This window comes from Conger conger, chromosome 7 (genome assembly GCF_963514075.1).
Source record: "Conger conger chromosome 7, fConCon1.1, whole genome shotgun sequence".
Classification (NCBI taxonomy): Eukaryota; Metazoa; Chordata; class Actinopteri; order Anguilliformes; family Congridae; genus Conger; species Conger conger.
The window spans coordinates 7,374,048-7,399,756 of record NC_083766.1 but is presented as its reverse complement, the minus strand read 5'-3'; the positions used below and the strand labels follow the sequence as shown (position 1 = coordinate 7,399,756).

General features: G+C 41.1%; 1 protein-coding gene across 1 annotated transcript in view; it reads right to left on the bottom strand.

Moving 5' to 3' along the window:
- Positions 1 to 2,676: 2,676 nt before the first annotated feature.
- LOC133132606 (alpha-2-macroglobulin-like) overlaps positions 2,677 to 25,709 on the bottom strand; it is a 43,044-nt gene continuing 20,011 nt past the window's right edge. The window contains exons 17-36 of the mRNA XM_061248126.1: positions 24,010 to 24,121; positions 22,231 to 22,366; positions 21,090 to 21,315; positions 17,941 to 18,067; positions 17,621 to 17,742; positions 16,989 to 17,040; positions 16,593 to 16,676; positions 15,557 to 15,733; positions 15,290 to 15,371; positions 14,595 to 14,751; positions 14,273 to 14,347; positions 10,923 to 11,085; positions 9,982 to 10,172; positions 9,620 to 9,835; positions 9,292 to 9,413; positions 8,834 to 8,924; positions 8,456 to 8,524; positions 5,705 to 5,810; positions 4,007 to 4,048; positions 2,677 to 2,824 (exon numbers count right to left, since the gene is read on the bottom strand). Of these exons, the coding sequence (XP_061104110.1) occupies positions 2,802 to 2,824; positions 4,007 to 4,048; positions 5,705 to 5,810; positions 8,456 to 8,524; positions 8,834 to 8,924; positions 9,292 to 9,413; positions 9,620 to 9,835; positions 9,982 to 10,172; positions 10,923 to 11,085; positions 14,273 to 14,347; positions 14,595 to 14,751; positions 15,290 to 15,371; positions 15,557 to 15,733; positions 16,593 to 16,676; positions 16,989 to 17,040; positions 17,621 to 17,742; positions 17,941 to 18,067; positions 21,090 to 21,315; positions 22,231 to 22,366; positions 24,010 to 24,121 (2,373 nt within the window). The 3' untranslated portion in view covers positions 2,677 to 2,801. The remainder of the gene's footprint in view (positions 2,825 to 4,006; positions 4,049 to 5,704; positions 5,811 to 8,455; positions 8,525 to 8,833; positions 8,925 to 9,291; positions 9,414 to 9,619; positions 9,836 to 9,981; positions 10,173 to 10,922; positions 11,086 to 14,272; positions 14,348 to 14,594; positions 14,752 to 15,289; positions 15,372 to 15,556; positions 15,734 to 16,592; positions 16,677 to 16,988; positions 17,041 to 17,620; positions 17,743 to 17,940; positions 18,068 to 21,089; positions 21,316 to 22,230; positions 22,367 to 24,009; positions 24,122 to 25,709) is intronic.

The window sequence follows — 25,709 nt, the reverse complement described above, 5'->3', positions numbered from 1 at the left end:
GACGCAAGCAATATTTAAAAGCAATGCAAACAAAATATACACTCAGGGAGCACTTTATTAGGTATTTATTAGACTTTATTAGACTTTTGTAGACTTAAGTCTTCTGCTGCAGTAGCCTATCCACTTAGAGGTTTGACGCATTGTGTGTTCAGTGATGCTCTTCTGCATACCACAAATGAGCGGTTATTTGCGGTTACTGCCACCTTCCTGTCAGCTTTGACCAGTCTGGCCCTTCCCTTCTGACCTCTCTCATTAACATGATGTTTCTGCCTGCAGAACTGCTGCTCACTGGATGTTTTTTATTGTTCACACCATTCTCTGCAAGCTCAAGAGAAATCCCAGCAGTGGTTTCTGAGATACTCAAACCACCCAGTCTGGCACTAACAATCATTCCACAGTCAAAGTCACTTAGATTTCTTCCCCATTCTGACATTTGGTCTGAAAAACAGCTGAACCTCTTGATCACATCTGCATGCTTTTATGCATTTAGTTGCTGCATGGTTGGCTGATTAAATATTTGCATTAACAGACTGATGTACAGGTCTACCTAATAAAGTGTTCACTGAATGTATATCTTTTGTATAAGTGATCATATATGCTGCTTATCCTCCTGTATAAGTAATCAGAATCATATTCTTGAATGCAAAGAGCTTAAAAGTGACTGAAAGTAGGGTTGCTGAGAAGAAAGAAAATAAGTTGCATGCACGAAGACCAGAGTTCTGAGAAAGAGGCCCAGTTAGGAGAAAAACGCTTGATCTACTGCTTAAAAATATTTTTCACTTGCCCAAGTTTTAATTACACTTTGTGGAGGGAAAGCAGCTAGGGAGAAACAGATTAATTAGAGCCAAGGGCTGGTGCCTGAAAAGAGCCCAGCAGTAGATAATATCAAGGCCGCAGAAATAACTATGTCTTGATTGGAGAGCATCTGGGCATGACGTGTTTGCACGGAAGTTGCACAAATATGTAAGACAAAGAACTAAACTAAACTAAAAGACTGTTCCAACTATAAAGTGTGTGTTATCTGCTTCATTAATTACATTACAGTATGCTGGGGATCCCCATCAGTCTGAACATACTGTGCAGGATCCCCCTGTAATAAAGTACGTATGTTTTCAGATCATTCTTGCTTTCAGTATTGAGTTTGTTTTGAATCAATATATTAGTATTCAATAACACTTGACCGAACCTACTGAGCAGGTGCAGTTTGGCCTGAACAGAAGGAACAACTGAGTGGGAACGTGCAGGTAACTCAACCTATTGAAAACCAGACAGTGGTTTCTTTGCTGGTACAGATCGGCAATCATGTGGACTCTCTTTGGTCCAGGTTTGACAATAACGCAACAATAATTTGGGAGGTTTTATCTAGATTTGTTAAACAACTTGGAACATAACACCTTTAGTATCAGACCACCCAATTTTTAGGTGTGCATAAGTATTGAAAAATGTGACTGACAGATGTTTCTTGTTGCCCAGATGTGTCTTGTTAGATTGATTGGTTAAACAATAAATAGTTCTGAATGTCTACTCTTGGTTTTAGCCTTGGGTTTTGCCTGTGAGGACTGCATTTGCGTTAGAAAAGATAAACAAATATGAAGACCAGAGAGCTGTCTTTGGGAGAAAAGCAATCCATTTTGAAGTTGGAATGTCCTAAAAAAGAAAAATGCCTGCGTACAGAGCAACAGAAATCAAACAGGTCGGCCTGTTGAAAACAATAGCAGTTGATGACAGAAACAACCCCAAAACATCAGTCAGTGACATCACAAACAAAATAAATTCAAAGAAGACTTAGAGAGCAGCAATATAGAGGGTATACCACAAGATGCAAACCACTCATCAGTAGTAAGAATCGGAAGGCGAGATTACAATTTGCAAGAAGTACAGAGATTAGCCACAAAAGTTCTGGAACAAAGTTTTATGGACTGATGAGACCAAGATTAACCTTAACGAAAGTGATGGAAAGACCAAATGTGGAGAAAGAGGGGATCTGCTCATGATCCAAAACATACAATCACTAATCTTTATTGATGATGTAACTCTTGATGGTAGCAGGAGGATTAATTCAGAAGTCTGCAAAAACATTCTGTCTGCCAATTTACAGAGAAATACGTCCAAAGTAATTGGGAGGAATATCATCAGACAATGACCCACAAAAAACACTGCCAACACAACAGAAAACTTCATTAGGGAGAAAAAGTGGAAGGTTTTAGAGTGGCCAAGTCAATCACCAGACCTTAAGCCAATTGAGCATGCATTTCACCTCCTGAAGAGATTGAAGGTTGAAACAAACAAAAACTGAAAGAGGCTGCAGTAAAAGCCTGGAAAAGCATCACAAAAGAAGAATGCAACAATTTGGTGATGTCAATGGGTTGCAGGCTTGATGCAGTTATTGCAAGCAAGGGATAGGCTACCAAATATTAAGTGTCATTTACTTTCATTTACTTAAATTCTTACTGTCCCAATACTTTTGCTCACCTAAAAATTTGGTGGTCTGATACCAAAGGTGGTATGTTCTATATAGTTTAACACATCTAGGTGTGAATACCAGGAAATAAAGCTGAAATACTGAACTCGACTCATGTTCATGTTCATCTTTAAGTCAGCCCCTTATTCAGCTGCACATTGGTTCCAGGAGTGCAAAATAATAAATGTGAGGAAGCCAAGCAAATGGAGACAATACATCATTCCTCAAACTTTAATTCAAAATTCAATATTACATATCACCTAATTAAAACAATGAGTATTAAATATAGAATGTATCTGAAGATTGTCCAGCGGACAAAAAAGTCTGCTTGGTCCCCCTTTCACAGTTGGTTTAAGTCATCACCTGCAATTTAAACACAACAATGTGCATATATATGATCATGACAATCGCATGGCTTGGAATAGTTTTTCTACTTGACAATCAGTTACCTTTACACATTATACGTTTTTATAAATTTTATATTTAATATTCATTCATTCATTATCCTAACCCGCTTATCCTGAACAGGGTCGCAGGGGAGCTGGAGCCTATCCCAGCATACATTGGGCGAAAGGCAGGAATACACCCTGGACAGGTTGCCAGTCCATCGCAGGGCACACACACCATTCATTCACTCACGCACTCATACCTAAGGGCAATTTAGACTCTCCAATCAGCCTAACATGCATGTCTTTGGACTGTGGGAGGAAACCGGAGTACCTGGAGGAAACCCACGCAAACACGGGGAGAACATGCAAACTCCGCACTGAGAGGCCCCGGCCGACGGGGATTCGAACCCAGGACCTCCTTGCTGTGAGGCAGCAGTGCTACCCACTACTTCATCCATGCCGCCTATATTTAATATTATTACATCAAATATTAAATATTTAATTAAATATGTAATATTAAGCATTAACTTTACACTTAATATTATTAAACTGTAAATATTCAGAAATAAAATGATCAAATACATGACATTTGAACATCTGCCAAGAAATATAATTCCTACATTGTTAAGATAGTGTTACAATTTTTGTAGCAGTAACACCAGGGTTGTTCAAACAATGAAAATAAGACAGAAAAGATATTCTGCATGTAAACATTTAATCAGACTTGAATATAAGAAATGATGAAATATGACCAGAAAGATCAGAAAGGTAGAAATAAAAAAAAGGATTTAAAAAATGTAACGGTAACATTAACAAGCTAGTATGAATATCCTGACCAACCAAGCTAGCACGCATGGCTTTGAATCAGTTGTCAGTAAAATGTAATATGGAATCATTCTTCAATAAATCAGTACTTATGGAAATGTAATATTGATCCTTGACAGCTAGTATGTCTAGGTCTATTAATAGTTACCTTAAAGTGAGTTTTTCCGATCCTGTATATATGATGTAATACGTATAAAATCGGTCTAGTACATGCAGCAGTGACAGACTGAGGTATTTTGGGACTAAAAGCAGCTGCATATGATGTTGCAGGTTTTTAACACAAGCAGCAAATTGTTGGTGGAAAGTTGGCCACTGATAGTACTGAACTTACCCTGTGCACAGGGGGAGCTGTACTCACTCACAGCTTCATCACCTGACAACCAAGGAATATGTTGCATTAGTAAAGGGTCTTTTCTACCTCACATCCATCATTTACCCAAGTACAGAGCAGAAGTACAACAAGGGAAAAAACGGTGTATTTTGTGAAGCCAATAGTTTTTCCAAATTATAAACCATGGGGGTCAAATGAAGGGAAAGGGGGGACGTGCATGAAATAGAGCAAATTCGGTCAGGAAACTCTTAATGCAGCCAAGCTTTGGTCAGCCTCAACCAAATGTTCTCATACTGACCAATAACATACACATCACTACATGTTCTCATAATAAATCCATCACATGCACATATCACAACATGTCATATACCAACAGAATATGAAGACACACATTTTCTCACAACTGTGCATCTGCTTGATTTTTAAGGTGAATGGTGGCCTTATTCTTTTTGTTAAAAATATCCTCTGAAAGCATCCTCAAAGGGTTTCAAACAGAATTCGAATCAGTCAGTTGTAAATAATGGTGCACCTCAAGGTGTTTTATCTCTTGTGCTGTTTTCTATGAATACAAATCATTTTAGTGTTTTATTTGCTTAAAAACACAGATGATATGGCTCTACGTTGTCTTCTTGTTTAACAGGACGCCCAAATAGAAACAATATTTTAATTGCGTCACTGCCCTCCAGAACAGGTATTAGTGATGTGCGTGATAAATTAATGTGGGTAAAACAAAAGAGATGGTTTTTACAAATAAATGGCATGTTTTATCAGCTGGCATCCGCAGTAGAAACTGGGGAACCTGTTGACGGGGTAACCAGCTTTTAGATACCTTGGAACAATTTCATGTTTTAGGACAATTGGCCCTTCATCATTTAATGTAAACATTTTTTCATGGCACAAGAGTGACTTCAATCAAATGATATTGCATTGTTTCCCTTTGCATTTTCATTTTCAGTCAAATTCAATTCGATTTGAGTTTTTGCATGACTGTTTGATTTTTGTCATGGATAATGCGGTTACAATAATAGGCACTGAAAACTGTTAAAAACTGAAACTGTTATTTACATACGGAATGAAAATGGAATGTATTTGCCGATTTACATTTTCCTTTTCGTTTTGGTGCGGATATGGTCCCATGGAGAGGCATATAACAACCTTGTGCTACAATATGTTTTTAAGTATGGTTTGAAAACTCCAGTAAGAGTAAGGGTGAATTTACTCTCAATGAAAGTGGTGAACAAAAGTAGTAAGGTTGTGGGGGAAACTCAGACACAGCTCATGAATGTGTATGCAGCTCACATCCAGAGGAAAACACGAAAGATGCATTACATGTGTGTGTGTGTCCTAGCTAAATAACTGACATGTAAAGTAAAAGCTGCTTCAAACATGATCAATAAAAAGCTATTTGAAATGTACATTCGCAGTATATAGAAATACGTAGCTAAAAACACAAATCTGTTAGAAATGTCTGGCAAGACTCAAATTTGCCAGACATTTTATGAAAAAACATTTGAGTAAATGTAATTTGAGTGCATGCACACCTTTAATAGGGTTCAGTTTTGCACCATATGGTGAACTCTCTGATCTATACCAGTGCATCATAGAGGGGGCACTACTGAATTTTCAGTTGAATGGTCCCTTAATCCTGAATGGAGAAATGTGAGAGTAAATTGGAGAGAGCAGGTACTGGTATCTTACTTTTATCATAGTAGTCATAAACCTTCACCACTGCAGGCTTCAGGTTCCTCACTGGTACATCCTCGTTTATGGTCAGTGAGTATATCATGGGTGCCATCTTCTTCAGCTGTTAGGAAGGCAAAAACATAGAATGTAAGTACTACTGCACATTGTTTATACAATGCTTTTCTCCCAGCAGTTACTGTTAGGGGATGTATTCATTCCAATATCCTCCAATTCTGTTGAATTTATTACTAGGACATGACAGGCTTTATCAGAATTACTGACATAAGGGACTATTTTAGTTGACTTTAGTTGACAAATACAAACTCCTGTTTGTATTTAGACAGCACAATATATTTTATATTTATTTTCATCTAAATATGAACATGCAAGATAAATGCATCGCAAAAGACTGCTTGAACAGTGATGAATACTATTTATTTAAGTTGATGTTCTTGATTCATGTGCAATTTGTTCAATCAATTCAATCAATTGTTGGAAATAATGTTGTTTTCTTTATTCAGGGGGCAAAGGCAATTTATTGACTAGGGTCTATGTTAACAGTATGCCTAAAGCAGAAAGTCATTAGAACTGTGCACTATTCAATATTTGTTTACTTATGGCAAGTCATATCGTCATCGCAATATTCAACAATCTTATCGCATATCGTATATTTTCCTCATATCATGCTGCCCTAGTTTGTATCCAATAATCTGAAGAGTGTAAACGTCAACTGTGCCCGTTGCATAATATCCATAGCTTTACCCGGGGAAAGAGTTTTTAAGTTTAGAAACCAAGAGCCTCAACACTGGTCAATCCCCTTTCAAATTTGATGAAAGTATCCCCCAAAATTAGCATTCTGCATTGTTTTTTCTAAGCTAGATTTGCAAAAAGGCTACAAAAGGACAAATGGAAATGATATTATGGGTCCTGTGAGGTGTAGAAAACTGGATAATTTTGTAAGCAAAATACAGTATTCTCCAGGAAAAAAAAGTGCTTCCCCCCACCGGTCACATCCCCTACCTGTCCCTCTACCTCCCTCCCCTTGTCATCTCAGGTCAAGAATAAACAAAAGTACAATAATCACAATAATAACATCTTGTATACTATTATATTAACTGAGGACCATTGATTTAAGTTTTTATAAGATACACAACCCCCGTCAAGAATTCAAAAACATGTCACATGCAATGTATTATTCAAAAGCAAGCTTGCACTTTTATTTATAAGCATACTGCATAAAAAATATATATATTTTGAGAATGTATTTAGATGCTCACTGATATAAAATGGGGTCACGTTACTGAAAAGACCCTCTATTGTGGAGGTGTTTTCACTGTGTTCGTCAGAAATATTTACTCAGAGATTCCTTGGAAATCCCCCAACAGAAGTCTTCTATTTAGGCATCGCAAAATACAGGTTTTGTTCTAAAATGTTAAAATGTCAAGCTTCTTTGGCATAAAATTTGAAGAACTGTTTTTGCCTAAGCGTAACAGTCTCAGCATGTTGTTTTATGCAACATTAACAAACTACACTGCTGAAAACGTAATGTCATTTGCTAAAATGTTTCTCAGTCAGCACTTCAATACCATAACCCTAGCCGGCTGAGGAGAGGAGAACTTGTAGCTATTTTGATCACAGATGGTGGGTATGCATATACTTAGCAAATGCATTGCGGTTACTGGTCAGATAACCCTGTATGTGAGCTCACCGTGTTCCTCCTGAGAGCCTATACAAAATGGAGATAAAAGGATTCCTATGTGCACATACATTTGTAGAAGTATGCAACAGCGAAACAATAATGATTATATACAGATAAATTCTTCGTAAAACAATGGATATTCTATCAATGTTTCTCCGAGTTGTCACGCTTTTAGAATTAGTGTTACAATCCTGATTTTTGTCTGTTAGTTCATTCTGTGTTTTTGGTAAATGTATTATTTTTCATGTTCATGTCTGGTTTTCTGTTTACATTCATTAGTCTTTGCACTCGTCTTCCCCTGTGATGTCTGTGTCTTTATGTTGTTCTGAGCCCGAGTCACTTTCCTGTCTTCGTGATTCAATATTGGAGTGGTTTCGGAATTTTCTGGTTTTCCACGATTCCTTTTAAGTCTCGCTTTTTCTTACTTCCTGCTTTCTCTCCATTTCATGTTTGTAGATAACACTAATTCACTAATCCCATCTAACATAGAATTTGCACAGTACTAATTATATTAACACACTAATATGTTTGTCTAACTAACAAACTAACATTCACTAGTTTTGGGTATTTGTAATTTAATCACGTAACTAACAGACTAACCCTACCCCTACTTCAATACTGCTCTATAACTCCGCCTCTCTGTTCTATCCCTAAATTGCTTGCCTCGATTCAGCAAAATGTTTGCACCTGCTCTCCCCTATCACTACATTCCTTAATTCTGTGCAATTGTCTACTCCCTAGTCCACAGCCATTTCAATTACAACCTGATTTCAAATCCCGAGCCCTTGTATTCCTTCCCCCTTGTTCTAGCCTCCTAATTCCCAAGCCCTTGCCCTTGTAGCATTCTCTCGTAGTTTTTGTTTTCTGGATTCTCATTTATGACCCCTGCCTGCTTCTCTGGAATCTTCTCTTGTTTTGTGGATCTCTGTACTTCTGCCTTGTTTGGATTGACCTCCAGGTTTGTAGGGAATTAAAAAAAAACCCCACTTAGACTTAAGGGGTTAACTGAACCTTCATAAATGCCAGTATCAGTAGAATAGACCACACTGTTCTGCACAAACTCTTACCTCATCTAGATAGATGATCACATGACCTTCTTCCTCTTCAACACGCTTCACAGTGGGACTAGCTTTCAGCTGCAGACATTATTACATTATTACAGCATAATGATTAAAAATGGTATACTTATTTATGGTATACTTACTAATAGTCGCTTCAAATATACACTCTATATACACACTTTATTATGGATTTATTCAACTTCTACTCCTGTAGCCTATCCACTTATACTTATGATGTGTTGTGTGTTCAGAGATGCACTGTCGTAATGTGTGGTTATTTGCATCACTGTCACCTTCCTGTCACCTCTGACGTCTCTCATTAACAATGCGTTTTTGTCTGCAGAACTGCTGCTCACTTTTTGTTAGCTTTTTAGAGTTCCTCACCTGTATGAGTGAGCTTTGATCAAGGAGGAATCCTGACAGAAGACGGATGCTGATGATCACCATGTTAGTTTCCTCCCGCCCACCATTGTACCTGTTATACAAATCGAGCTCTGTTTCTTTTCTCTGACTGTACACAATTCATTATAATTATACTTCTTATTATTCTCATTGTTTCTGTTATGATTCTTTAATATACCTTCTATTTATATTCCTATTATTGTTACAATCATAAGTGTACAGTTTATTGACCAGTTATTTGTAGATTTAGCTTAATCAACATCAAATAACAGTTTTCTGTGGACAGGATATCGGTGTAAGTTCATATAAAATGTTCAACTTTATTTTAGCAGTTACTTTGCTGTTCTATAGGAAAATTCAGGTCAGAAGCAAACCATGTTATGATGTTATGAAAGTCCTTATATTTACAAAAAAGTCTGTGTTTGGTGTGCAAACCCCACCTGACAAGTATATCAACTCTGAGAGATGTTTTCTTTGTACTGTTGCAGACCCCTGATGCCGTGGCGTTGATGGTGAAGGAGGAGAAGTCTGGAGGAGGGGGGATATTGTACTGCAGTGAGATCTGAAAGAGAGAAAAACATTTCAGGAAGACAGAAAAGATTAGAACACCCTTTGTGTCACAAGATGACACATCACTGCTGTTTCCTGACTGTTTCAATCACAAGTATGATCTATAGTAGCACTAATCTACACTCCAGTACCATAGGTGGCAATGTGCCCAGCAGTGATAGCAGCAGAGTTACTGCTCCCACAGAATCCAGTGCTGACCTGAGCAAATGCACAAGCCTCGCCCTCGGCCTTAATACTGTAGACTCCAGGCACCTCCTGCAGCTGCTCCTGCTGGTAGAGCAGTCTATTGTGCTCATCCACACGGAACTGCCTTTTATATCCACCTGTAGAGGTCACCATCACTGTGCTGGCACCTCCCTTACTGTAGGTGGCAGCAGCATACAGCGTCAGAGCCTGCAGGGCCACCACTGTGTCCTGATGAGAATAAAAAGAGGGAGGTAAGAAGAAAAGGGGAAAGGATGGAAAGATATATGCAGGCTTACAAAATTTAAAAAAACAAAACATTTAAAATGAGAAACATATAGAAGAGAAATACATGTAAGAGAAAAAAGATGGAGGACCTGTGTGGAGGAGAACCCGCCGTAGGGGTTCTGCTGGTCGGCCAGCCAGCGAACAACAGAGCTGGAGTAGCTCAAGTCAAAGTCAGCAAGGGGAGGTCCAGAGAGGAGTGCTAGGAGCACGTAGGAGGTCATCTCCACTGCTAGAGAGCCTTTTCCAGAAGCCCCAGCACGCTCCCAGTGACGGCCTTTGTCTAAAACAAGAGGCACAGATCATAACACGTCTGTCTATTCATCATTTATTTTATTAACCTTCATTTAACAAGGTAAAGCCCCCTTTTTTTTTTTTAAAGATATTTTTCAGCTTTATTGGACAGTATATAGTATAGAGAGACAGGAAGAACAGGAGCGAGAGAGAGGGGAAGACATGCGACAAATGTCGGACGGTCAGATTCGAACCGCCGAGGTCGCAGCTCACAATGAGCAGGCGGTCAGTGCTCTACAGGCTGCGCCACCGAGACACCCCATCAAGGTAAAGTCTCTTTGAGATAAATAAATCAGCCCACACATTTCACCCCACAAATTCATAATGGTACGACACAGAAACACACTGGCATGTTATACTCCTCATATAAAGTCATGTTCAATATTAAAACAGTTACTAGATTCATGCCTAGATTATAGCATTAGAAACAAAATCAGGGAGATACTCAATTAAAATGGATCTTTTAGATCACATTAGATTGGTCATATTTTTTTGTGCAATTGTGTATAGTTATCCTTGATTTTATCTACAGAAACTTTCAAAGATATTTGTGCAAATCCACTGCTGTACACCTACCTGAACCCATTTATATGAACTGACAACACTGAAAACGGAAGAAACAAGCTGCAGTTTTTAAGGTGCACGTGTCTCTGACAATGAAACAGTGAAGAGCTGCAACCTGTGGTGTTATAAACTGTGGTGCTAGAAAGTGTTGACTGAGAGAGAGAGGGGCAGATGCCTGTGATAATGGCCACTTCGCCCAAACGGCCAATGAGACGAGTCCTCATTACAATGTCCCCGGCCAGGGTGAAGGTGTAGGAGAGCAGGGCAGTGGCATAAATGTTGTTGATCTGATCTGAGGCCAGTCTCAGACATGACAGGCTCCTGTGCACCATGGGATCCTGACACACAAAAGAGAGGAACTCTCTGTATAAATCAATGGAAAAACATCATGCTTGACTACACTGTAACTCTTATATTTTGCAGCATATACACCTACTGAGCACTTTATTAGGAACCTACACATTCATGCAATCATCTAATCAGCCAATTGTGTGGCATCAGTGCAATGCAAAGAATAATGCAGATACGGGTCAGGAGCTTCAATTAATGTTCACATCAACCATAAGAATTGGGAAACAATTTCATCTCAGTGATTTCGACTGTGGTATGATTGTTGGTGCAAGATGGGCTCAGTATTTCTGTAACTGCTGATCTTCCGGATTTGCGGATCAAAACACCTTGTCGATGAGAGAGGTCAACAGAGAATGGCCAGTTGACAGAAAGCAGCATCTCAGAATGCACAAGATGTCGAACCTTGAGAGAGATGGACTACAACAGCCAAAGACCACGTCAGGTTCCCCTTCTGTCAGCCAAGAACAGAAAGCTGAGGTTGCAGTGGGCACAGCCTCACCAAAACTGCACAGTTGAAGACTAGAAAAACGTAGCCTGGTCTGATGAATCTTGATTTGTGCTGTAGGGTCATTTTGGCACCAACAGCATGAATCCATGGACCAAACCTGCCTTGTGTCAACAGTCCAGGTTGGTGGCAGTGGTGTAATGGTGTGGGGAATGTCCTCTTGGCACACTTTGGGCTCGTTAATACCATTAAATCATTGCTTGAATGCCACAGCCTATTTAAGTATTGTTGCTGACCGTGTGTATCCCTTCATGGCCACAATGTACCCATCTTCCAATGGCTACTTCCAGCATGACAATGCACCATGTCACACAGCAAAAGTAATCTCAAACTGGTTTCAACTCATTACAATGAGTTCAGTGTTCTTCAGTGGCCTTCCCAGTCACCAGATCTGAATCCTTTGGGATGTGGTGGAATGGGAGATTCGCAGCATGCATGTGCAGCTGACAAATCAGCAGAAATTGTGGGATTCAATCACATCAACATGGAACAGAATCTTCAAACAATGTTTTCAACATTGTGTGCAATCCATGCCACAAAGAATTGAGATTGTTTTGAGAGCGAAGGGAGGCCCTACCCAGTATCAGTATTGTGGTCCTAATAAAGTGCTCAGTGAGAGTATATTCCCATATTCAATTTTAACTGAATTTCATTCAATTTTTATTTTTATTTTAATTCTGAGCTTGAAATTAACACCCACCCAGCCATGGATAAAGTAGCTTTTCTACTTTTGTTTTGCTTTTGTTTTGTTCATTACTTAATGAAACGAGTGAAGCTAACTGTAGCTCCATATTCCTTCCCAATTTGTTGTTTCAACGCAGCCTCTAGTAGCCAGGTCGTTGGAACGAGCAAGGTTGTATTTGAACCAATCAACAATCATGAAGTTTGGAAATTCTCCAAAAATGAAACAACGGCTGGCAAAGTCTTTCGCTATGAAATGACATATCAGATTGTCCACAAATTCATATTCTCAACAAGTATGAACACCAAAACATGGAATTTCTCTTCAGATGTATCCAACAGGATAAACAATTTACTGTATATAGCAATACCACAACTATAAGTAGGATAGGTCCGGTCCATTGTCTCTAGTGGTCAGTTTGCGATGAACGTAACTTTACGTAATCATCATCTCGCCTTTAATAGCCTACCAAAGTAAAGTAAAATAAAATGAGTGAGTTTAAAGTGTCCTTTGATTTGGAAAGGAGCAGGAACGAACAAAATACAACTTTTAGGCAACATCCTCGGATCGAAATACCACATCAAACCCCGACGAAGTAAATGATGACTCGATAGAGTTTAAATCCCTGCACGTTATCTGGCAGTGTCCCGATAAACGTCTCCAACAAAAACAAATGACGTGTGTGTCAGTGTCTTCTGGTGTAACGTAAACTAGGAAGCTATCTAACGTTAACGCAGTGGTTATACATTATTGGAAAAGGGTTGCTTAGCTAAGGTTAGTGCAGTGGTGATACATTATTCCTACTTTGATAGTGGAGTGGGGGATACATTATTGATAGCTAACGTTTACAATACCGTTGCGTAGCAGCCAACGTCTGCTGTTGAGCGGAAGAATACATTTACCTTAAAACATAGTTCCATTAAAAATACATTACTTTAAAGTTTATCTTGTCTTTCTTTTGTGAAATTTGTGAAATAACAACGATATACCACGGTTCTCGTTCCATAACGCTTTAATATAACGCCATTATTTTGAATCCTAAATTTCTCATTGTTAATGACGCCATGGTGTTAATTAACACCGTAAAACATGTCCTGTGGGAGACGAGGAACATCAAGGTGTACCAAAAAACAACTGTAGACCTGATCAGTCTCCGGAGGAGGTTCCAAAACCTCCTCCAAGACAGCGTGATGTTGGACAATCACATTAACAAGACCCTGGCGAGAGAGAAATGGGGGGTGGACCACTGGAAAGAACTGGTCATATAGTCCACCCGCCCCTAAGAGGGGCAAGAGGTCCTCAACACCTGCTCAACCCGAGCAAGATGGACCCCCTTTTTTTTATAATCTTGCCCGTTTTGGGTTGTCTTAAAACTCACCCTTTTGTTTTCCTTTTGTTTTGACATGATTTTTTCTCTCATTTGTTTCATCATTTGTTTCCACACCTTTGTCTAAAGTTAGGTTTCATTTAAATGAGATTTGTTGTCTAGTTTTGAAATGAGTGCCTGTTTTTGTGAAAATCATTATTTTGTGTTATTGAGTGTGTTTTAAAAAAGAAAAAAGATTTTAAATTGTAAAGAAATTATAATAACCAATAAAGCCACCTAATGACGTAATGGTTTTGTCTTTTCTATCGGTCAGAATCGGTGATACAAATGGGGCAGTATGAGAAGAATATGTACACTGCCGTGAAATGGTATTTGCCCCTTTCCAGATTTCCTGTATTATTTAGTATTTTTCACACAGAATGGTTTCATTGTGTCATTAGACAGAATGTAATATTAGAAAAAGGGAACCTGAGTAAAAACGGAACACATTTCTAAAATTACCATTTCATTTCTTTCATTAAAAGTCTTATCAAACACCCAAATCACTCCTGTAAAAGAACCTGCAGGCCTCGCTAGCCTCAACTATATCAGTGTTCATGATATATAACACTAGATTACAGATACAGTACAGATGTCGTCCAGGTTTGATGGTGTACTCACAGTGCTGTTAGTGCCCAGCTCAAGGAGTGCTGCGGTAACATAGGCTGTCAACATCACCTCATCACTGACTCCACCCTGTAAGTGGACACAACATACCATTGCAAAGACTGGGGAGTTCTGGAGACACAGACATCGAAGGTACTGTAAGTATGAAATATGCAGATCCGTGAAGATCGCATGAACATATCCACAGGGGGAGAGCTACTGTATAATATGGAAGAGAGCATCCTCTCATTTATGTGTGTGTGTGTCTTTTTGTCTGTGCAGCTGCTTATATGTGATTGTGTGTGTGTACATTTCCGTGTATTCTCTTTCAGCTCACCTTCATTCCATTGCTAAAGAGCTTCCCCACAGACTTTATGCAGCCATCTTCTTGTTGCTGCTGGCTGAGCCATACCTTGGCACTGGTAATGTATTTTGGGTCAATGAAGATGTATCGCGTTGCGCCTCCAAAAGACTTCATCACAAATGCAGTGAGCCTGGACACACAGATACAGGTACTGCAAATGTCAGCTTTGAAACCCTGTACTCAGGTGGGAGATAAACGTCAAATCTTGTGTGTGGTGTCTTGCCAGTTAGAGCTTCTTAAAGTGACTTATTATGGTATGTATTGAGTATCAGCAAAATTAGAGAAAGCAACTGCATTGCAATATTGACTTACAGTCCCCTCAAAAAGTATTGGAACAGCAAGGTCAATTCCGTTGTTTTTACTATACACTGAAGACAATTGAATTTGAGGTCAAAATATGGACATGAGATGACAGGTCCAAATTTTAGCTTTTAATTCCCGGTATTTGAATCTTGTTTTGTTAAACATATCACCTTTTGAATCAGACCACCCAATTATTAGGTGAGCAAAAGTATTGGATTGCAACAAAATTCATGAGACAACCCCTAGTAATGACACACATTGCGCTTGCTCATACTGTAATGGTGTTCACTGTGTCTGTGCGCAGGTGAAGAGCGGTGATGGGACTCCCTCCTCTGTGTGAGACTGAGGTGGACACTCAGACTAACCAGGTGTTCCCTGAAGAGTCACGTTCTCCAAAGGCACTGTAGGAGCCATCATTATGCTTGTAGTTCAGCTCCCGCTGATATCCTGCAGAAAACCAAGATTACTGAGAAGCTGGTACCCCCCCCCCCCATTTGTATATTGCTACAGAGAAGATAAACATATAATCTCTGTGTGGATGTGCTTAGATGCTGTTAAAGCAATCTGAGCACATATAGCCAATAGCCAGCCAATGAGATACTAGCTCTAGAGCCCAACCATGTCCCTCTCACCACTCTCCAGGAAGGTAATGGCCTTGTTCTTGATCTTCGATGTCAGCTGTCCTGTGGTCTCCAGGTACCTGAGGATATAGATGTTGGGGGCAAAAAGCAGCATGTTCTGTTCTCCACAGCCATATGGCATAGCCAACAGGCTGTCCAGATTCTTCATGGCACGGCCCATCAGATCGCCTGTCAGAGTAGGCAGACACCTGGTCAATACAGACATTCATATACCAAAAAATCCCAACAAGTCATCCCGTATCAACCTCAACACACTCGCTCACACCCATATCCATGCAACCCAACACGCTGGTATAATTAGAATTGCTTGCCATAAATGCAACAAACTATATTACATCTAAACTAGTGTTGGAGGGTCAAAGGGTATTTTTTCAAAGTTTTTTGTCATTAATCTTATGTTCTGTTGTTCAATTTCCTTAACTTTCTAGTTTAATAGTTTCTCATATAATTGATCTAATGAAGGATATGATAGTATATGTTTTTCCATATATTTTAAAAACCAAATACTTAATAATTACAATTTTTTCCAATTAACTTTTTATGTGTTTCAGCCATCAAAATAGAAAGCATGTCATTGAACAATGGGATTTTTTTGGGATACCTAGCAGTCCCCTATCAAAAACCTATTTTGGAAAGGAAGTTTTAAGGCCAGAGCATCAAAGGATTACTAATCCCATATAAAAAAATAGTATTATTTTATACTTTACCATAATTGGAGTATAATTGAAGTTTAGGTAATTGCACTTCAGTTTGAATAATGTCAGTTTCCTCCTACTTGACAACTCGTAATTCTGAGCCAGACACTGAGCCAGACTTTCCGACTCGTAATTTCGAGTCAACGGACCATTCCAATGTATGTTTCCTAGTTGGAAGGTCATAAATGGGAGGTATCTGGAATGCAATGTTAAGGGTTCAAGTAGTACCACCACCTGCATTTCTTTTGTTTGCTGGTCAGACAGGTGCCCATCCTGAAGTAGAACTTTATTTCAAGTATAAAATGCTGAGAAGGAAGGGAGAGTTTGCTCACCCAGGATGGAAAGAAAGGCTTTGGCAGAACCCTCCACAAAAACTTCTGGCAGCTCCAGAGAAACATCCTTCTCCACAGCTTCCTCTGGTGGAGTGAGAGGCAACATACAGGTAGACAGAATCAAGAGCTCCACCCAGCTTTACAGAAATCACTGCACTCTAAAGCAGTTTGCTGAGAAATAATTCCACAGTCATGTAATTGACGTCTTTAAGGGAATGATTCCATTTTATAAATGGAAAAAATATATTTGAAAAAAGGATTCAAGGATCATTTTTAAACTTCCTGTTTTTTGAAAGAGCATCTTCATGCTACAATAACAATCTAAATTTGTTCTTGATTTGTTCCAGCTTTGCATGGATATTTTTGCAGTTGTAGGAGAGAGGGAAAAGGTGAGACCTTGAGGACACAGCAGTGCATTGTGACTGATGGTCTGTTCAGTGCCCTCAGGCTGAAAAAGAGACACAAATCAGGGCATATTCACAGAATCAGTGCACATCACAAACACACCATGTCTAAAACCTCAACCTCTTTGTCAACGGGATCAATTTTGTAGAAAAAAAAAAATCGAAATAGTTGCCAACATTCTTTCTTAAAGAAAAGTCGTTCATCTGAAGGAGTAGGATCTACTTTAGGATTTAGGATTCTCCATTAACCACAGCGAAAGAGCAACACTCTTTGAAATCCTGCATTTATGATATAGCTGCTATAGCGCCCCCTAAGAGTAACAGGAATTTAAACTTATTTGCTTCTTCTAGTGTCACCTAGAGTATTGCCTGCCAAAATCGACAGGTGTCCACATAAGTATGGACTACATCTGTGTACCAAATTTGGTGAGGATCAGACATTGGGTTCTTGAGCTACAGCTGGGATTGTTCATTGTTTTTTTTTATGATTTGCTCATTTGTATATGTATGTTAAATCCCCTACTATCTAATTTGGTTGCTCATTAATTCAAATAAATGCAATTTTAAAAAGACTTAAAAAGACTCAATTATAGATAGATCATAGATGGCTGTGTGGTGTCTCACCTCCACAAGCAGTGTACGGACAACAGTGTCGATTTGTCCGCTCTCTGGCACGGTGACCACCTCATTGCCACATAGCTCCTCAGTGTTCAGGGCCTCTGCACTTACTGTAATGTTCACCCGACCTTAGAGAGGGTATGATAGAGCCTCATGTAAAGCCACAAATGGAAAGGGGAGCAGTCTTGTGAAAGGGGGGTTAATTAACTGGCTTCATGGATATACATTTCTAACCGACAATTGATTCTTGTGTTATCTTCCTAACTAAAGGTTAAGCCACGTGTAGAACCCACAATAAGCCAACCTGAGGGGGCACTGTGACTCACCCAAAGTGGTGGCGGTGACGATCCAGGTGAAGGTCTCACTCTCCTCGCCACAGAGACATCGCTTATACTGGCAGCCATCGCACGGCTGGCTTGTGAACTGTGCCGACTCTCTCAGGCTGACATGCACCTGTGAAACAGGATAAACACAAATGGTAAGAAGGAGAATTGAAGATGAGAACAGTCTGTTAGCCCATTGAGGACACATTCCCTAGTCATTGTCCAGACAGGTATATCCATCCATCCATCCATCATCACCCGCTTATCCGGAGTCGGGGCGCGGTGGCAGTAGGCAAAGCCGGGTATTCCAGGCGTCCCTCTCCCCAGCAACGCATTCTAGCTCCTCCTGGGGGATCCCGAGGCGTTCCCTGGCCAGGAGAGATATATAATCTCTCCAGCGGGCTCTGGGTCTCCCTCGGGGTCTCCGCCCAGTTGGACGAGCCCGGAAAACCTCCAAAGGGAGGCGCCCGGGAGGCATCCTGATTAGATGCCCGAACCACCTCAATTGGCTCCTTTCGACGCGAAGGAGCAGCGGCTCTACTCCGAGCTCCCTCCGGATGTCCAAGCTCCTCACCCTATCTCCAAGGCTGAGCCCGGCCACCCTACGGAGGAAGCTCATTTCGGCCGCTTGTATACGCGATCTTGTTCTTTCGGTCACTACCCAAAGCTTGTGACCATAGGTGAGGGTTGGGACGTAGATCGACCAGTAAATCTCACGCTCCCTTCTACCCTCACTCGTGAACAAGACCCCGAGATACTTGAACTCCTTCACTTGGGGCAAAGACTCGTTCCCAACCCAAAGGGAGCAATCCACCGTTTTCCGGCAGAGAACCATGGCCTCGGACTTGGAGGTGCTGACTCTCATCCCGGCTGCTTCACACTCGGCTGCAAACTGCTCCAGTGCGTGCTGAAGGTCACGGTCCGATGAAGCCAGCAGAACCACATCATCCGCAAAAAGCAGAGATGTGATTCTGAGGTCACCAAACCGGACACTCTCCTCACCTCGGCTGCGCCTTGAGATCCTGTCCATGAATACCACAAACAGGACCGGTGACAAGGGGCAACCTTGGCGGAGTACAACACCCACAGGAAACGTGCTTGACTTTGTGCCGAGAATGCGGACACAGCTCTCACTTTGGTTATACAGGGACCTGATGGTTCGTAACAACGGCCCCGGTACCCCATACTCCCGCAGTGCACCCCACAGGGGTCCCCGGGGGACACGGTCGAAAGCCTTCTCCAAGTCCACAAAGCACATGTGGACTGGATGGGCAAACTCCCATGACCCCGCCAGCAACCCTGCCAAGGTAAAGAGCTGGTCCACTGTTCCACGGCCAGGACGGAAGCCACATTGCTCCTCCTGAATCCGAGGTTCGACCGTCGGTCAGAGCCTCCTTTCCAGTACCCTAGAGTAAGCTTTCCCAGGGAGGCTGAGGAGTGTGATACCCCGATAATTGGAGCACACCCTCCGGTCCCCCTTCTTGAAAATGGGGACCACCACCCCGGTCTGCCACTCTACAGGTACTGTCCCCGACCTCCACGCGACACTGAAGAGGCGTGTCAGCCAAGACAGCCCAACAATGTCCAGAGCCTTCAGTATCTCAGGGCGAATCTCATCTACACCCGGCGACTTGCCACTGAGGAGCTTTTTGACTACCTCAGCAACTTCCGCCAGGGATATAGGTGCAGATTCCGCCGAGTCTTCGGGCTCTGCCTCTTCCACAGAGGACGTGTTGTTCGGGTTCAGTCCCCAGTCCGGGTCAGCAGTTCTCCTCCCCTGCTGAAAACAGCCTGAGACAAGCCCTGCTTTCCCTTTCTGAGTCGTCGGATGGTTTGCCAGAACTTCCTCGAGGCCAACCGAAAGTCCTTCTCCATAGCCTCCCCGAAATCCTCCCATACCTGGGTTTTTGCTTCAGCGACTGCCGAAGCTGCAGCCCTTCTGGCCACCCGGTACCTGTCTGCTGCTTCAGGGGACACCCGGGCCAGCCAAGCCCGAAAGGCCTCCTTCTTCAGCTTGACGGCCTCCCTCACCGCTGGTGTCCACCAGCGGGTTCTTGGGTTGCCGCCCCGACAGGCACCGATGACCTTCTGGCCACAGCTCCTGCTTGCCGCCTCTGCAATGGAGGCTTTGAACATGGCCCACTCGGACTCCATGTCCCCAGCTTCCCCCGGGATGCGTGAGAAGTTCTTCCGCAGGTGGGAGTTGAAGACCTCGCGAACAGAGGCCTCCGCCAGACGTTCCCAGTTCACCCTCACTACACGTTTGGGTTTACCGGGTCTGTCCGGCAGCCTCCCCGGCCACTTGATCCAACTCACCACCAGGTGGTGATCAGTTGACAGCTCTGCTCCTCTCTTCACCCGAGTGTCCAAGACATACGGCCGCAGGTCTGATGATACGACCACAAAGTCGATCATCGATCTTTGGCCTAAGGTGCTCTGGTACCAAGTACACTTATGAGCTACCCTATGCTCGAACATGGTGTTTGTTATCGACAATCCATGACCAGCACAGAAGTCCAATAACAGGTATATCTCACATGCTAATTTAATGTGTCATATTTCCAGAAATAAAGAGAACTTGAACCAAATGACGCAGTATGAAATTTCACATGACTGTTACTCTTAACTAGCAGTTTACAATAGTTTTCTTAATCAATATGAACACCATTGTGTGGTGTAGAGTATATTGCTTGCTGCAACCTATTCTCCAGTGAAGCTGGTTCTAAATATGGGGCTAAACTTTCAAAACAAACACGTCCAGTGACGTCACTGAACATGTTTAGCCTGAATCTCCAGTCTGTGTTACCCAGAAGGTAACGGGCACTGAAACTCCACCCTTGAACACAGAGACTGGTGTATGGGCAGCCACCCATGAAGGCGATCACATGACACTTCAACAAAAATACTGTAACGTTAGCATACAGATCTCACGGAACCTACCTTGGCTAGCCTGAGCGATATGAGGAGAGTTCTGACTACAGCAGCAGAAGACTAATACGACTAATGAATAAGTACTAATGAGTGCTAATAAGTATGCAATAAAGTGCTCACTGAGTACAGGTACTGCTTTTGTGGGTTTTTTGTTGCTCTTACTGGTCGGGACCGCAGAGGGCCGTGGTATAACCATGGCTGTGCACCGAGCAGTGGCTCACCATGATGCACTTGGAGAGGTAGTTGAAGACTGTGGCCTTCAGTGGGAACATCTCTTCACGGATGACAGAGTATGGCAGCGTCAGGCTCACAAAGAAGGGCTGGAAGGCCGTGAGGATTGTGTTGGTGGCCAGCCCGAATCCTGCGGGAGAGTTGCAGAATCCACTTGCTGCCCATTTGGTAATAGTGTCCGGGATGGTTTGCTCCACTTTTACTCTGCCTGAATCTCTGTAAGAAGAGAGGAGAAGGTGCTGAGCACCTCAGGAAATGCTGTCAATTTGTGCTGACTTTCCTTGTCTGTTACGGTGGAAAGCTGGCTATCTTATGCCTGCAGAATAGTGTTAGCTCAGCAAAAAATACAAATAATTGTCATTATTGTGAAGGGAGTGCAATATGTGGTTAGCTGACCTGAAAAATAGGAGCATTCACATATTTTGTTGAACATTTTTGCCTAGGTAACTCAGTGACAGTATACAGTAACTAGACCTATGGTTACCTAGCCATGTATAGCATTGCATTACCTGAACAAAAATTTAGAATAGTGATTAAACTTAACCTGAAGAAACAGAATTGAGTATTTACCAAGACCATGGCATTAATTGAAGTAAATAGCACGGGATATGCAGATGATTTAAACACTGGTGAAAATCTATAATCTAATCTGAATTTTAAAAACCCAAAATACCATATCGTGGGAAATTCTGATATTAGAGAATAGATAATCAATCTATGATAAGGACAAAAGCCATAACAGAAACTTAGCGAAGAAGTGTTGCATATGAAATGTTGAATTAATTACATCTGAATGAGAGTTTTTAAATCACAATTAGATCCAAATGACTTTTAAAATACCATTACAGGAGCATAACCAATCGGAAGAAGACAACAATAAACCATTACATTACAGTCATTTAGCAGACACTGTTATACACAATAAAGTGCAAATAAAGTGTGTTGCGGACCCAAGAGGAAAGTACAGTTCTCAGTCCAAGAGTGAACAGGAAGATTTAAAATAACCTAGAATAAATGGCTGAAAATCAATAGCTCAAGGCAGTTGTCAGACATATATCCTAGGGTGTATCTATCTATCCAGTGTGTGGCTAAATGCTTTGTAGGACGGATCCCTTGGTTAATGATACACACCCTACCGGTACCAGGTCCCAAATCCAGGTCTCTGGAAAGAACGTGCGAATGGTTTCCTTGGGTTCAATTGCCACTCCGGGACCACCTCCACTTACCCTTATGCGTTTAGCATCAGCAGATTGCCTCGGAAAACCTCCTGAAAAGAAGAAAAGAGAAAATAAACAAATAAATACATACAAAATACATCCATCCATCCATCCATTATCTGAACCCGCTTATCCTGAACAGGGTCGCAGGGGGGCTGGAGCCTATCCCAGCATACATTGGGCGAAAGGCAGGAATACACCCTGGATGGGTCGCCAGTCCATCACAGGGCACACACACCATTCACTCACACACTCATACCTATGGGCAATTTAGACTCTCCAATCAGCCTAACATGCATGTCTTTGGACTGTGGGAGGAAACCGGAGTACCCGGAGGAAACCCACGCAGACACAGGGAGAACATGCAAACTCCGCACAGAGAGGCCCCAGCCGACGGGGATTCGAACCCAGGACCTCCTTGCTGTGAGGCGGCAGTGCTACCCACTGCACCATCCGTGCCGCCTATACAAAATACAAATAAATGTTAACACATTTTCAGCAAATGAAAGTATAATTTTGCCTCATTTTTACAAAGTCAAAAAGCTATGATTAAAAGCTTCTACGATTATCTACAGTCTGTAAGTATTTGGACAGTGGTACAATTTCAGTTTTTAAGGCTCCAAATTAAATAACGAATATGAGGTTACAGTGCAGACTGTCACCTTTAATTTAAGGGTATTTACATCCATATCGGGTGATATGTACAGTCATTACATCCCTTGTTATTAGGGCTGCACGATATGAGAAAAATGTGCAATATGCAATAACGACTTATGATCGTTATCGTTCTGATTGACCTCATGAACAATATGACTTGTGATAAATACACAAATATGTGCACAGTTCCAATGTCTTCCTGCTTTAGGAACACTGCTAACATAGACCCCGGACAACGAATAGCCTACACCCACTGAATTAAATATATTAAATACATTATTTTCAAGATGCACTTGGCGGCTTGTAGCGTAGTGGTTAAGGTACATGACTGGGAGCCACAACGTCAGTGGTTCGAATCCCGGTCGAGCCACAATAAAAATGATCCGCACAGCCGTTGGGCCCTTGAGCAAGGCCCTTAACCCCACATTGCTCCCCGGGCGCTGCATTGTGGCTGCCCACTGCTCCTAGGTAACTAGGATGGGTCAAATGCAGAAGACAAATTAACCCACAGGGTTCAATAAAGGATATCTTATCTATCTATAAATAGGTTTCCCACAGGCTTCCTCCTTACAAAAAAGAAATAAATCCAGCCCTGGCGGTAAAAAACATAAAATATAATCTCCTACAATCAGCTGATATGCATTGGTCCTCATGCAAGAACATTTTCATATTCTTAAAATGTATAAACTTATTTACTTAATCACTTGTATGAGTGATTTAACAGAACTTTGCATTCTGCAATTTTCTCTTATTTACATTTTCTTGGGTATGAAAAAACAATTGCGGTCCCGATCTGTCTATTTTGCAAATTTTCGTTTTTTAATAAATGACAGGACTACTTTTTTAACAAGCACTATTTTGGCCCGTTTAATGCAATTAGTCTGTGTAATCTCCTTTAAAAATGTGCTATATTTATTTTGGCAGCTAGCTCAATGTAAATGTAGGCTACCTGGGGCAAGTACTGGACCAATTAAGGCACAGGCCGCCCCATGTTATAGTACCATAGCAGCAAGAGGAAAAGCAAAGTTCATCATACCTCCTGGAAACGCAAATTCTTTTGAAGCCATAGTGTGTAGCTCCAGCTCCATGGAAAAGCAGGGAACAGGTTTTTTCATGCCTGAGTTGGTCAGGGCTTTAACACCAACTGCCTTCAAGATATGAAAAGTTGAAATATTCATCATTAAATTGACAGAGACAACAAGCAAACAGTAAAAAAACATGTTGTCCCCCAACCCCATGCACTGGCGGCAGCTCTGATTTCATTGGGTGGGGAACCATTATTTGACGGCAAACATTGCTAATATGAACACAATTAAGCTAACCTTCACTGTAGCAGTAGGCTAAGTTGAAGTAGTGAGCTAAAATTGCGCAACACTGTTCTGAAAAAAAAACCTGACCTGGCCAATCTGTTCTTGCTCCTAAATAGTAGTTTACGTCTTGTAGTGAAGGTTCTGTTGTTCTGTTTGTGAAGTCTTCTGCAGACTGTAGTCACGGTCACATCCACACCTGCCTTCGGTTTCTGATCTGGCGGACAGATTTTTCTGATCTGGCGGACAGATTTTTCTGATCTGGCGGACAGATTTTTTTTGTCATTATGGCAAGAATTCATTGCTCATCAACTGTAGAGGTCATCCTTGGCATATCAGTCCCTTTGTGATTACTGAGGGCATCAGTACTCTCTTCTCAATTATGTTGTTTTGGTAAGCCTATTGCTTCCCGTTTTTTCTTACTTCTCAGCCTCAAAATGGCATCATTGACTTTCACTGGCACAACTCTGGTCCTCATGTTGACAAATGGGTCTCGTATTCCTGCACTAAGGAATTGATTAAACATGCCAGACTAATCTGAAACACCTCTGAAACCATGCACCTCAAATGTTATGGTGCCCTGAAATGGGGACACTATGTATAAAAGGGCTGTAATTCCTACACAGACATGATATGAATGTAAATAACCTGAAATTATACACTTAATCATTAATATTTAATTTTATTTAATCATTCATTTAATTTCAAATCCAATGAGCTGGAATACTGAGCCAAACCAACAGAAATTGTGTCACTGCCAAATACTTCACTGTGAGTGTTGTGTGCACGATGTTTTAATTTCTTAGATGTTAGTACAATTTCCTTATTAATGTTGAGGTACTCACTACAGATATTGTAACTGTTATGTCCTACTGTCCATTGACAAAAAAAATAATATGAAAAAAAAACTATTAAAATTATTTTTTTAGAGAAGTGCAAGTGATATTTTTCTCAGAGCTGGAACATAATGCGGGTCTGAGAGAGTTAACCCTTTACACTTTGCATCCCCCCTAGAGGGCAATTTCCACCGGATTTGGACTAGTCGTATAAAAGTTTCAATATCTCAAAATATTACTGCACACACATGGTTGAAGACTTAAATTAAAGAAGAGGTTTGTACCATTCAGAAATGTGAAACAGAACAAATTTCTGAATTACCCATAGAATGAGTGGTCTTGTGTCAGGATCCGTTGTTATTTTAACCTAAAAAAAGGCTTAATGTTTCATGCAAATTTTTAAAGGGTATCCAGAAATGCTGCAAAATAGCAATACCTGCAAAATGGCATTGAGATTGGTTTTGAGATATTGAGGTTCGGAATTTGCCATTTTGAATGAAAGTGCCAACCAATGCAAACATACCCTCAGTGACCATTTTATTAGGTATTTATTAGACTTATTTTTTAGACTTCTGCTGCTGTATCCTATCCAA